At 42.4% G+C, this 12,857-nt stretch overlaps 1 protein-coding gene, 1 non-coding gene and 1 pseudogene across 3 annotated transcripts in view; 2 read left to right on the forward strand and 1 right to left on the reverse strand.

Annotated features, from left to right (window-relative positions):
- The window catches only part of LOC149349450 (uncharacterized), a 508,176-nt pseudogene that overhangs the window by 478,291 nt on the left and 17,028 nt on the right, over positions 1-12,857 (reverse strand).
- The window catches only part of LOC149349461 (26S proteasome non-ATPase regulatory subunit 4-like), a 48,197-nt gene that overhangs the window by 27,538 nt on the left and 7,802 nt on the right, over positions 1-12,857 (forward strand). For both annotated transcript variants that reach the window (XM_089578403.1, XM_089578402.1), the window contains 2 exons: positions 1,313-1,418; positions 11,109-11,267. In XM_089578403.1, the coding sequence (XP_089434529.1) occupies positions 1,313-1,418; positions 11,109-11,267 (265 nt within the window). The remainder of the gene's footprint in view (positions 1-1,312; positions 1,419-11,108; positions 11,268-12,857) is intronic.
- TRNAA-CGC (transfer RNA alanine (anticodon CGC)) lies at positions 7,246-7,317 on the forward strand. Its single transcript has one exon. It is a non-coding gene; the product is annotated as a tRNA-Ala (tRNA).

Raw genomic sequence — 12,857 nt, forward strand, 5'->3', positions numbered from 1 at the left:
TCATTGTTACTTTTTGATAGGATAGCTGGGTAAGTCCAGTTTATTGAGGGAAAATCACCAAAAAGAAGGATGGGCTGTTTTGGTACCTAGTGGTTAGAGCGTGCGGAAGATCATGTTATAATGAGTTAAAACAACTTTCATTATGCGGCGGTCGATAGAAAATGCCAATGAGCAACTGTGGGGAGGTGGCGTTAATACATAGCCAAAGCATTTCTAGAGGAGTTGAGATGTTAAAAGTCGTGCAGCGCAATATTCTGTTAGTAGCGATAAGAACACTGCCACCACATCCATTGTTAGATCTATCCTTGCGAATGATATCAAAGCTGACAAATGAGGGTAGGGTCTCGGGATCTCTTATTGACTAGTGAAGCCATGTTTCAGTAAGTAAAACCAGATTGCTGCACAAACATGAGATGAGGCTGCATATTTCATTGTGCTTAAGTATAACACTGAATATTATGATATTGGCAAGAGATTAATTAGTCTTGGTGATTTCATATTGTTCTAGCACACGGCACTAGGATTTTATTTGACAACTCTCTGGGCAGTGTGGTCACAAATGTATGTTTTATTATTAGAAATGAGCCTATCATATCTTAGTTTAATTTTCAAGTCATATACCTTTGCGAACTGAACAAGTTGCTTGCACACAAGGTGAGTTCTTGGCAAGAAGTCCTCACTTACACTGTAGTACTCGGTTCGCTTGAAACCCAATAAAAATACGTGTTTATGTTCTTTAAGTGCTCAAACACTTGTCATTTTGCAAAGGAGCCTGAGCTTACTATTATCAGAATCAGAAACAGTGGCTTGAGTCATGTTTTTAACTTGTTTCCCTCTCTCAGCTTGGAGAAATCGACCTTATACCCTTTTTTTTACTATTAGCCAGCTGCTCTTTTGCTGCAGCTAGCTGATAATGCCATTTACCTTATCTTGTTTAGATTCTGTGCGATATTATAGAAAAATGCTCACTTACATTAGCTGAAACAAATGCTTATGTGTGCATGCGTGTGTGAATATGTATGTTAGTGCATGCATGCATGCATGCATGCATTTGCATCTATATGTTTTTCCAGTTATATTGACTGCAAACACTTACTTATCTGCTGGGTGGAATATGCTTGTCTGTTACCTTAATTCCAGCATTCATTGAGTAAAATTTCATGCATCCGGGGCAACCTGCAAGCATGCCTGTTATGGCCACAGAAAAGCTATGATTTCACTAGGAAACATGGGACCCATGTCTTCAGTTACTTTTAGTGACCCTTGGAGGCATGTATACTGTGCAATGCTGTTATATCTACTCATTTGGCAGGCCCTGCGAGTGTCAATGGAGGAACATCGCCAGATCGAGGCCAGGCAGGCAATGGCCAACACAGCAAAGGGAACTGCTCAGGCACCTCCAAATGATGGGAAGGAAGGTATATTTGCCCTTTCTCATGCCATGGCAACGTTGCATGCATGACACAGAGTGCAGTGCATCTTGATGGTGCTTGCTGACAGTGCAGCGACAGCCCTTCATCAGTACTGTCACTTCTGGCTCTTAAAACTCCTGTCTTTCTGCATATTATGTGGGGCATTGCTTGAAAAGAGCAAATCTGACCAGAACTGGTTATGTACATAACAAGTGTTATTATTAATCAGTCCGCCTTGCGTACAAAGTACAGCGAAAAAGGGTGACTGAATAAGAAGCTGCTTCATTGCAGCTCGACTGAGCTCCAGTCACCCATCTGCAGTTGTGTACGATATGTTTGTACAAGAATACAAAAAGTAGCTTGATTATTTCTGATGAGAAAAATAAAGTGGCAAAATACAGAGGAAAAGATATATATTCCAAGAAATGCGGAAAATGGGTAATAAAATTGAGATAATGAACTAATGCGTTGCGGCGGTGGCAGACAATTTTTGTGTGAACCGTTCATAAATACTTTTCTGGGTTAGCAGTACCATATTAATTCGTAATTCATCACAGGTGGCTGATAGCGTAAGCAATAGTTTCTCAAAGGTGTGTTTAGCTGAACTAAATCTGAAAATGTATCTAATGTACCCTTATGTACACTGAAACACATACATATCTTGGGCTTTAACAAGCTTAAGTTTATGAAAAAAAATGGCACTGTATGCTCAAAGAATGATGAATTTTCGACTGCATGTCAGAGAGATTTTTCTTTTTTTTTTTGAGGCAGAGATTTCCTACATATTCGTTGTAGTGGTGTTGCCCCCCATCAAAACACAGTAACTTAGATGGGAATTAAAAAAAGCAGAAAATAGCACGTATTTTACTGCAGCTTGAAGGAAATAGTGGCAACAGTTTATCATTCCTACAGCCTCATTTTGTTTTGACGAATGGTAGTTCACATGATCTTTGCAAGACATGTTCTGAAAAGTTGATGCCAAGTGATTTCACGCATTTTTCTACAGATACTGCGTACAGACCTAAAACAACCGCTTTGAGGACTTCAAATAATGAGCCATGAGCACAAAATAGAATGCATTTTGTTTTCAATTTATTTAGCATCAGGGAATTTTATTGCACCAGTCTTGCAGTTTGCAACAAAAAGCACAGCTTTTGTTTCTATTTACGCCATGTTCTTCCCAGAAAAAAATGCTGCAAGAGATGTTATGAGACATGCGGAGTTACAATACAACTGTGTTTCTTGATGTCGTGTCAAGAAAAGTAGGGTGGAGAGTTTGCATGCTAGCCTCGGAAGTAGGCTAGCTGGGAGATTTTTTGGCAACAAAAAATTAGAAAAAAAAATGTGGTTGTTTTCTTTGAGGGGCTGCCAGTGGCTTAGAGAAAATTTTCACTGAAGCCTGTTGGGTCTGATACAGTTTTCTGTTAGCTGTATGAATTTTGTATTACAGTAACAAGTATAAAAATACACACAAAGTGAACAAGGGACGGGAAAGCCTCAGGGTGCTTGCCAATGTTTCGACAAGAGGACTCTTCGTCTGTGCAAAGCGTTCATCATTGGTGGGCTGTAAATAGGGCCTTCACTGCCAGGCGGAATGCCCGGTGGCAGGGCATGAAATGGGAAGGGTGTTAGGATGGGGAGCATGAATCGTGTCGAGGCACGATGGCTACTGGGGAGAATTAACCGGCTGACCTGCAAAATTGTGAAAGGAAATACGCCAGCTCAGCGGAAAGGAGTCCGGGGGTGTGGAGCCTGGAGAGATGAAAGGCTGCTGCGACAGGTGGCATGGTACGAGTGGCTAGGTTGACCTGAAAAACTAGGATAAAAGAATTAAGCAGCATGTCAGAACGAAATATAGGAGGACAAAAAAAAAATAAATTAAAGGCTAAAGAGAAAAGGCGGGCGGGTGCGTAGAAAGTGTGAAATAAAAGGGGGAGGGCAAGGAGCGTGGAAGCCACGGGTTTCTGAGAACTTATAGCAGGAGGTTCAGGGCATAAGGTAAAGGTAGAGCAATAATTTAAACTGTAGTGAAGCAGCCACGCTCGCTCACTGTGGGGCGCTGTGTGAGTGAAAGACGACGACGATTCAGAGGCATGAAGCTCGCTCGCAGCCCAACGTTTGCCTGGACCTTTGCTGGACGTTGGAAGGCGACCAAGGTACTGCTGAGCCACAACCCCCTCTTACAAAACAAATAAAAAATTCTGAGGAACATTCAGATTTTCCCAAACGAGAAATTACAATGCAGCTCTGTCGGTGTCTCAGGCTCTGTCGGCTCGTCATTTTGCTTTGCTGAGTCGTCGCCATTTCTGGTGACGATATTAATTTGACAGTAATTAGTTGAAGATGGCAATGCGCAATGCACAGCATGCAAGAATGTGTACATTAGTTCGATAACAGTGTTAGAATATGACCACAATGTACAATGCTCAGAGCGAGCGTGTGTTGCAGTTTAACACGAGGCGTGATCAGCTGCTGCGTTAGCCTAGTGCTCTGTCTCTGTAGGCTCAATGTTTTACTTTGCTGGGTTGTCGGCCCGTCTGGGGACGGTATTAGTTCGATAGTAGTATTAGTTGATGAAGATGACTATGTGCAATGCACTGCTCGCGAGAATGTGCACATTAGTCTGAAAGCAGTATTAGTTGAAGAAAACGACGATGTGCAATGCACAGCACAAGGATGTTGCAGTTTAACACGAGGTGTGATTGGCTGCGGCGATAGCTCTTGTGCAGTGCCCAGCAAAGCCGATCTGTTTGCAGCGCTGCGGGTTCGAATCCCAGTCACACCAATGTTTATTTTTCTTTATCTATTTATGGTTTGGCTCGGTTGCACTGAAGGCGGCAACGCAACTCAACCCATGAACGAGCTCTTAAGGGCTGTGCTCTAAAAGAGGAAAGGAAGAGAAAAAAAGGAATTGGGAGGGTGTGGGGAGAGGATGGGTCGGGGTGGACGGGTAGAGTGAAAGAAACGATAAAGGGGTGATATGAAGTACTGGGAAAACCGGTTTTATGTTGACCATGTGCAAGCCCTTTTTAAAGAATTACGCGAGTGCTGGAATGTACCCGAGAGATTCGAGGTTTGCTCTGGACATGTGGATCCCTGCTGGTTGTAAGGTTTTAAATTTGTGAATTAGGAATGCCTCTCTGTATTTTCTGTCCCTTGCAGATTTGAAGCCTGTTTGAAGAATGAATAGTTTAAGCTCATTTTGGGTGAAACAGCACAGCTGGAAAAAAGGCAAAGAAGGGAAAGAAAACAGATGTGCCCTGAATTGCAACTAGATTTTTTATTAGAAACCACATATTTATAGCAGCAGTCAGCAGGACACAACAACTCCCATGCACATGCTCAGAGTACAATCTAAAATATTCTTAAAAAAATATGTAGTTTTGAGTCAGCACTCATCTGCGTTGTTTTCCTTCTGTCTGTCTTTCATCCGGCTGTGCTATTCAACCCAAAATGCATCTATACCAACTCGCTCAAGTTTCCATCCTACTAGTTTAAGCTCAACGAAGTTGTGACCACGTTGATTGAAATGTTTTGATGTTGTCATCTCTATGTTCTTTGCTGTGTCAGCCCAACAGCCATTTATTCTGGCGCTCATTGATTTCCCAGTTTCTCCACAATATATTTTTTGGACAAGAAGAGCTTTGAAAAATGTAGATAACATTAGATGATGCACAGTTAAACCTAGTGTTTATGTTGCAGATGAAGTCGCTAGCTGTGTCGCTTCGTAAATGCTTGCATGTCCTGCATGTAGGTCGAGAGCATAAGCTGACTGTCGGCGGGGATTTCTTATTGAGACTAGCGTGCACTAGGATATCTTTCAGGTTTGTGTTGCGTCTGTATGCTGCCCTTGGTGCATCGGGAAATATTTTCTTGAGACAATCGTTGCTAGTTAAAATAAGGTGGTATTTCTGCTGAAAATTGTTTGTTCGAAGGCGTTCGAGTATTTCGTGCAGGGGGTGCTCACTGTTAACTTTTGTTCCTTTTTTAAGTACATCGCCTCATTTTAGTGTGGTTGCTCATTGGACAGCATTGTTAAGGGGGGATGAGGGGATCAAAGGCAACTTTTCTGTTTTTAAACTTAGAGCAATGAAATTTTGCAGACTGGCTTAAAACAGCACCAAACAATCAGATATAAAGTTTCACAATGACAGCTTTAGTAGTTTCCCTTTTATCATTGTTTATATGTTGTCTCCATGTTGCTTGCTTGTGGAAAGCCTAGCATGACAAAAAACAAGCTACAGGTCTGTAAATGCTTTTAATATTTACTAAGAAGTGTGGTGTAAATGAACTCTGTCTTAAATTTTTTTTTAAAATTTCTCTGCTCTTTGTTATAAAGGACACAATATGCACCTTCTTTTATGTTTAGAATGTATTATGCTCTAATTATCATGTAATAAAAACATGCGAGCCTAAATGGTAAATCTGAGACTGTCTTGACGCAGACCACATTTCAGTGATCACAACAAAACAAACAGGGTAAAAATCCATGCACCCATTGCTGTGCTAGGCTTTCCACGAGCAAGGTACTAAGCTCAAAACAAGCTTTCGAGAAAACAAGCCTGAAAGTTCTAAGCTAGCACACACTGTCTATGCGTAGATGCCGACAGATATATTTATTTGGAGTGCTTAAAGTTTATTTTTGGGTGAAATATTTCAGTACAACATAGAAACAGTGTTGGAGATGCCAAAAAGTGTACTTTTCAAAATTCAACTTTTTTCGCGATTTTTGTGATCTGATCCCCACATCCGCCCTTAAGGGAGTGTTCCTATCAATTAGGGTGTTTTTTTAAGTAAGTGGAGGTGTTTCAAATAGTCATCGTCGGTACATATTCTTCTTAGGCGCGTTGCCTGTCCCACAAATATGCCTTCTTTACAGTGTATGGGATGATGGGGAATGAAATCTAAGTATTGCTATCTGGCTGTCTGTCTGTAGGCATCCTGCAGAATGTATTTTTAAGATGGCATGTAGAAAGCAATTGTTAGTGTTGAGAAAATTGACGTGTTTTAGAGTAGTGGAAGGCAAATTTAATGCTAGAGTGACATGAATTAAGGTGCGAGACGAAAGTTTTCATAGTTTCAGACTGGTGTTCGCATATCATAAAAATGTGACAGAAGCCAACAGACACAGAAACCAAGGGGCACAGGGGATTTTTTTTTAAGTTATTTATTTTGTGGTGTTGATCAATTTAGAATAATACTGAATATGTTATCGTTTTAAAGATAACTGATTAGAAAAGCAGGAGAAAAAACAACCACCTGCCGCCGGTGGGATCCGAACCCACGACCTCCGAATTACGCGTCCGGTGCTCTACCTCTGAGCTACGGCGACGGCTGTCAATTCTTCTGCCTTCGGGGGTATTTATGTTTACAAGTAACCTAACCTTGAGAGTGTTCATCAGCGCCACCCACGTTCATAAGCGGCGGACGTAGAACGTCCTGAGTTACCGCAGGTGTGACGTAGAACGTCATCGAACGGAGAGGGTGGAAGCTGCGTGAGAACCCTCTTATGCTTCCTAAGGCGTCAAGGCTGCCTTGGTTTCTGTGGCTGTTGGCTTCTGTCATATTTATAACGAGCCCCTCATCCCCTTCCCTTGTTTGCTTAATTGCTTAGCGAGGGCCTCGATTCTGGCAGCCTTGACGCCTTAGGAAGCATAAGAGGGTTCTCACGCAGCTTCCACCCTCTCCGTTCGATGACGTTCTACGTCACACCTGCGGTAACTCAGGACGTTCTACGTCCGCCGCTTATGAACGTGGGTGGCGCTGATGAACACTCTCAAGGTTAGGTTACTTGTAAACATAAATACCCCCGAAAGCAGAAGAATTGACAGCCGTCGCCGTAGCTCAGAGGTAGAGCACCGGACGCGCAATTCGGAGGTCGTGGGTTCGGATCCCACCGGCGGCAGGTGGTTGTTTTTTCTCCTGCTTTTCTAATCAGTTATCTTTAAAACGATAACATATTCAGTATTATTCTAAATTGATCAACACCACAAAATAAATAACTTAAAAAAAAAATCCCCTGTGCCCCTTGGTTTCTGTGGCTGTTGGCTTCTGTCATATTTATAACGAGCCCCTCATCCCCTTCCCTTGTTTGCTTAATATCATAAAAATGTTGTCTATGCAACGCAGGTTTGTGAATGGTTTTTCTAAAAATTAATTTAGAAGTTTAGACTGCCATAACCCCATAATAATGTTTGCATAACTCTGTACAGTGGGAGTGCCTATACTTCCTCCAAATACTTGAAGGTAATAAGAAGAGTCGACTCAAAATAGTTGAGCGTGAGTACCGATTCAAGCACCGAAAGGTATACTTCAGTTTCATGCGGGTGTGGATTTTGAGTTAGAGCAGTCAAGAGCATGTCGATCCCTTCATTTATAAGAATATTTGTGCACAAAGTGGCGACGTCAAGTGTAACCAGTATGCTATCCAGTGGGACAACGGCTGCATCATTAAGCTACTCTGTTATTCAAAGAAAGTGCAGTGTGTCCTCGACAAAAGAAGGAAGGTGGGTTGGAATGTTTGCAAGGTAGTGGTTCAGAAATACTGACAAGTTCTTTGTAGGCATATTCGAAACGATGGGCTTGCCCATATATCTGCTGTAAAAGAGTCCTAAGTTCTCTGTAGGCATATTATTGTTCGAAACGATGGGCTTGCCCAGTATATCTGCTGTAAACAAGTCCTGTGCTAAAGCGTAATGAATTTTAGGATGTAGAAGTGATTTAAAAAGTTTTAGTCTGTCTGATTGCATTAGTTCCCTAGATAATAGGTCTGCCAGACTGCTCACAATTGTGTGGCACAACCCTATAAGAGGACGAAGACAACTCCTCTTGTCGAAACGTTGGCAAGCACCCTGATGCTTTCCCCTCCCTTCTCTTCACTTTGTGTGTGTGCACAAAACAATCTGTCTGCCCTCCCTCTACCATGGGCTTCAAATATAAAGATAGGTTTGTTTTATTAGTTTTTGTTTTAAGACTGCTAAGTAGCATGTGTTTGACCAAAGAGTCTTGTACAGTAGAGTGCTATAGATCCAAATAGATATTTATGCAGTCAACATAGGGAGCCATTTGTTTTGGTGTTCTAGGTGTACAGTCTCAGGAAAAAACAGCTGCTCCTGTGGGGTTTAGTTTTGATGTTTAGGCTGTTATCATGGTCTTTTCCTAACAGAACCTGATATAGGTAGACTTATGCAGCTGCACCGGTCACAGAATGCCTCGCAATGATGAAATTAACGTAACCTTGCTAATCAACAATTCTTGCAAACGCTTCATGTGTGGACATCTTGAGCATAAGAAGCATTGTGAAGATTTTTTGTTTGAACAAAATGAATACAGAATACTGGGGTATATTGTTCTGTTGTCTTGTTTCATTATCTTTTAGCCCACGTTAGTGTAGCAGCTTTTTTTATTTGCAGCACAGTGTTATAAAGCATAACATTCAGTGCTGTCTGGTTAAACTTTTAAATGTTGTGGATATACTAGACCCAGCACATCTGTCAGAACAGCTGTCAGCTGTCAGGCTTTTACAGCAGTGGCCGTTTGCATTACCCTTGAAATTTTGTCATGGTGCAGTGTTACATTTGATTCATAGCATGGCTCAAGGTACTAGTGGCTTTGCTCTGCCAAACCGACAGAGTGTGGCCTATGCAGGCATTTTAAGTAGTCAAAATGTCATATTCGATGGACACCCCGATCATGCCGTCAAGAAAGGTATTAAGGAAAGGATCGAAATTAAGGGCACAGATTGTTTTTAAAATAGACATTTCCTCCTGCTAGTGCCAAATTTCCAAATTTATGCAATATGAGCGTAAATGCTGTCAATTTTTTGTCTGAGTTTCATTGAGGTTTATTACTGTGCATTACCATATTTACTCGCATATTGGTCAATACATAGGTAGGTTAACCCTCTAAATTTGGCACCCACAAAGAAAAAAAAGTTAGGAAACTAATAGAAGCTCCGAGCTGCCAACGTGCACTTAAGGTGACCAGCAGAGTGGATCACATACTGGAGCTGCAGCAGTGCCGTGAGAAACTCCCGACGTTTTCCACAGTGTCTGACGCACATTTCAGTGACATTATCGGAATGGCGCATTTGACTGCAAAAGGCTATCAGTCTGTGGCTGATAGCAACCTGAGTAGCCAATTCAATAGCCCGGGTCTGAATGCCCAGGTTTGAGCTGACCAACGCGGTCTCCTATTGCTCTGTAGTAGAAACTTGTATTAGAGATTCCGGTGGTGGCTCCTCTTTACAGTTCCACATTATGTGATGGTAAGTGGCTATTTCGCCACATAGTGTACATTCCGAGTTGTAATTAGATGGATAGAATTTTGATGGTAAGTAAGGAGTCATTAAGGATTGCGTCTCCACGTGTATGATGATGGCTCACTTAAATGCTGCCGAGGGTGGTTAGCCAAATTCGGGAGGCATGATTCGCCATGTGGCGAAGCGACTGAAGGAAATTTCATTATTAGGACGGTGCTGCTAAAGTGGGCGGCGAATGCGGCGACGGTGCGATGGGGCTCCGTTCTTATGTTTGTATTGGCCTTACCTGAGAATTTTGTCTGCCTCACTTAAAAAACAAAGAGCACATGAAACTTGTGCGCGATGAGGATGGCAGCTACTGCTGTAGTTCGTGAAGGCTCCAAGGCTGCCAGAACGCATTGTTGGTGTTCTCCTTTCATAGCCAAGATTGAACGGACAAAGAGAGAAACAAGAAAGACACGCAGATAGGTGTTTGTCTGCAATGGTGTTTCTTCTTCTTAGTTTTTAGCCAAGTTTGCAAGAACTCCCTGCCTATGATTTGCATCTTGGTTGACCCCGAAGTTTGGAGAGTGTAGTTTTGAAAAAAACAGGTTGACCTATGTGCAAATAGCATTACTGTTTTGACTATGGCACTAGTAATGGAGTATCATTGTATAAAATTTTAATTTGTCTGATGTTCATGTTCAAAGAAAGGGATCAGAGTGTGGGAAATGTGGAAAACAGGAATATTGTTTTTCTTCATGGCATACGTCTCAGCTTTGAAGCCAGAGTGAAGCACTTTCAGAGTTCAAAGTGCTTTGCATGCAGAAGAGTGCTGCCAGATCGCATGGTCACTCTCGACAGACACTCAGTGAGGCCAAAAACAGTGTCAAGACGATGACCAGCTTGCATCGCCTTTTCTGCCTAGCTCACTCCAGTGGCTGTGGATACCATTCACTACTTCTGGCCTCTCCAAGAAACTTCTTGCCGAGTACCATGGCCCTTAATGCGTACTGTAGTGCACATTCCCTGTTAACTACCTTGTTGAGCCCCTGACACAGTCTCCCGTTTTCCACTGACGCGGCAGTGCGACTCTAACTGTCCAGCGCCTCAAGCCTTCTTACGATTAAGTTGTCTTGTTGTGACCCTGAGTCACCAGGATGGCTCCGCCTTTCCCTATAGGGGTCATTATAAAGAAGAAGATGCGCATTCCTCTAGCCGTGTTGCCATTACATAGAATGAGAGCCTGCCTGACCCAGCTGACTGCAGACAGTTACCACTGCTGCTCGGTCGACCTCAGCACAGCTAAATAAACTCCCCTGTTACACAGTGTGCAATTAGGAATGTTAAAACTCTATTGATGCCATGTTCAGTCTAGTAAGGATGCAGTCAACCATTCAGAACCAGTGAACCATGTACTCTGCCATTGCAACGTACCTTTGTCTTTTGTTGTGCAGCTATGTCTGCTGAAGAAGAGCTCTTGGAGCAAGTTCTCAACATGTCAATGGGAAATGGACCAGCTGCTATGTCCCCAGTATCATGGCCACAAAACTATGAAGCCATGACAGAACAGGAGCGGCTCGCTCTTGCTGTACAAATGTCGCTCCGGCTGTACAGTAAGTGAAGCTCTGCATATGACTTTTTTCCCTGCATTGTTGTAGGTTAATGGCCAGATGTCTTCCCACCAAAATTCTCAAATTTCACCATTAACAGCAAAATTGTTGAAAATTCTTGCACAATAAAGATGAGGACAAATGAATGCATGTCACATGCACAGTGCCAAAGATGGAAAAACAATAAACATTGAAGGAAACAAAACCAAACAGTGCAAAATTGCATATGCATGGTTTGCATGTACAACAACTGCCAAGACCCAGGCAAAGCCCAGAATCAGGATGAGCAACTGCTCTTGCTTAATGCAAACGAACAGTAACAAATGTTTTAGATAAATCATTGAAAATGCACAGTAAACTAGGCTACGGTGGGTAGCAAACACAGTAACTAAAACTTATTAAAATCAAAACGCAAAAGCAGGGTCAAGTGGTCAAAAGATAACACTTCAACAGTTCATTAAAAATATCTCAGCAAAAAGCACAGTCAAGGGGGTGAAAGATGCCATAGTGAGTCAGGAAAACAGCTAAAGATCTGTGCAAAGCAAAACCATTGTTAAAATTCTAGAAGATAAGCACGCATTTTCAGGAATGAACCAACTGGCCTAGACAAAAGAATTAATTTAGTAAAACTGTTCACCACACCATGATGGCCTCCCAGTAATCACTGAATAATCCTGTCCTAAACCAGCATCGACCATTTACCTTTCCATCTCAGATCTGAGCAAAACCATCGCATGTGAATGTAAATTTTGTGCGATTGATGCGTATGAGTTAGCATTCATGTTCCTCTAGGATGTTGTCGCTGACTGGGTGTGCGAGCGGGTATCGTGATCCATTCCATCAATCTCTGTGTGACACGGTGTACCCCACCTTAACCTTCCCGATCCAATCCAGCAATCACAGTGTGGCACGCCATATTCCCTCTCCACCCGACTCTGATTGGCAACTGCGGTGTCCCTATAGGCACCCGCCACCTCCCACCTTTCTTTCTCGCCACATTCCTCCTCCCTTCTCTCCCCTCAAAGTGTAGTTTGGAATGTTCCTCACACTGATTTTCCTCCTTGCAACCGAGGCTTCCGATGCCAGCACCAGTGCCAGACACTTTTTACGATAATGGGCGTTCTAATGCGAACAGATTAAAAAAGAATTTTCAGTGCTGGGTGTTCTCTTGAATGCTGAAAAATACTTTGTCGCTGCAGGTCTAGCATTTTTCTTCCAATATTTCACTATGCTTTAGCTACAGCTCTCTACCTTCGGAAGTGGCAGTGCATAGTTTGCCATCTAAATATTTCAGTTTGGCAAAATACCATATTTATTCGAATCTAGGCCTATAGTTTTTTTTAAAAAACACCAGGTATGAAACTCATAGGTCGGCTACGATTCGAGGATTCTGTCATTATATTTATAAAACACGATGACAAAGCATGAAAAAGAAAAAAGTAGCACGCAGGGGGCACCCCCACGAAATGCCAACAGAAGACGGCTCTGTAACCATTGCTATCCATAGCCTGCAAACAAACTTTTACTGCCATTCTCCTTTCCTCTTTTTGTGGTGGCGCGGGCATGTGATAAGAAGGTCAGTGATAACACGGA

This window comes from Amblyomma mixtum, chromosome 3 (assembly GCF_055824585.1).
Source record: "Amblyomma mixtum isolate Tamu chromosome 3, ASM5582458v1, whole genome shotgun sequence".
Lineage (NCBI taxonomy): Eukaryota > Metazoa > Arthropoda > Arachnida > Ixodida > Ixodidae > Amblyomma > Amblyomma mixtum.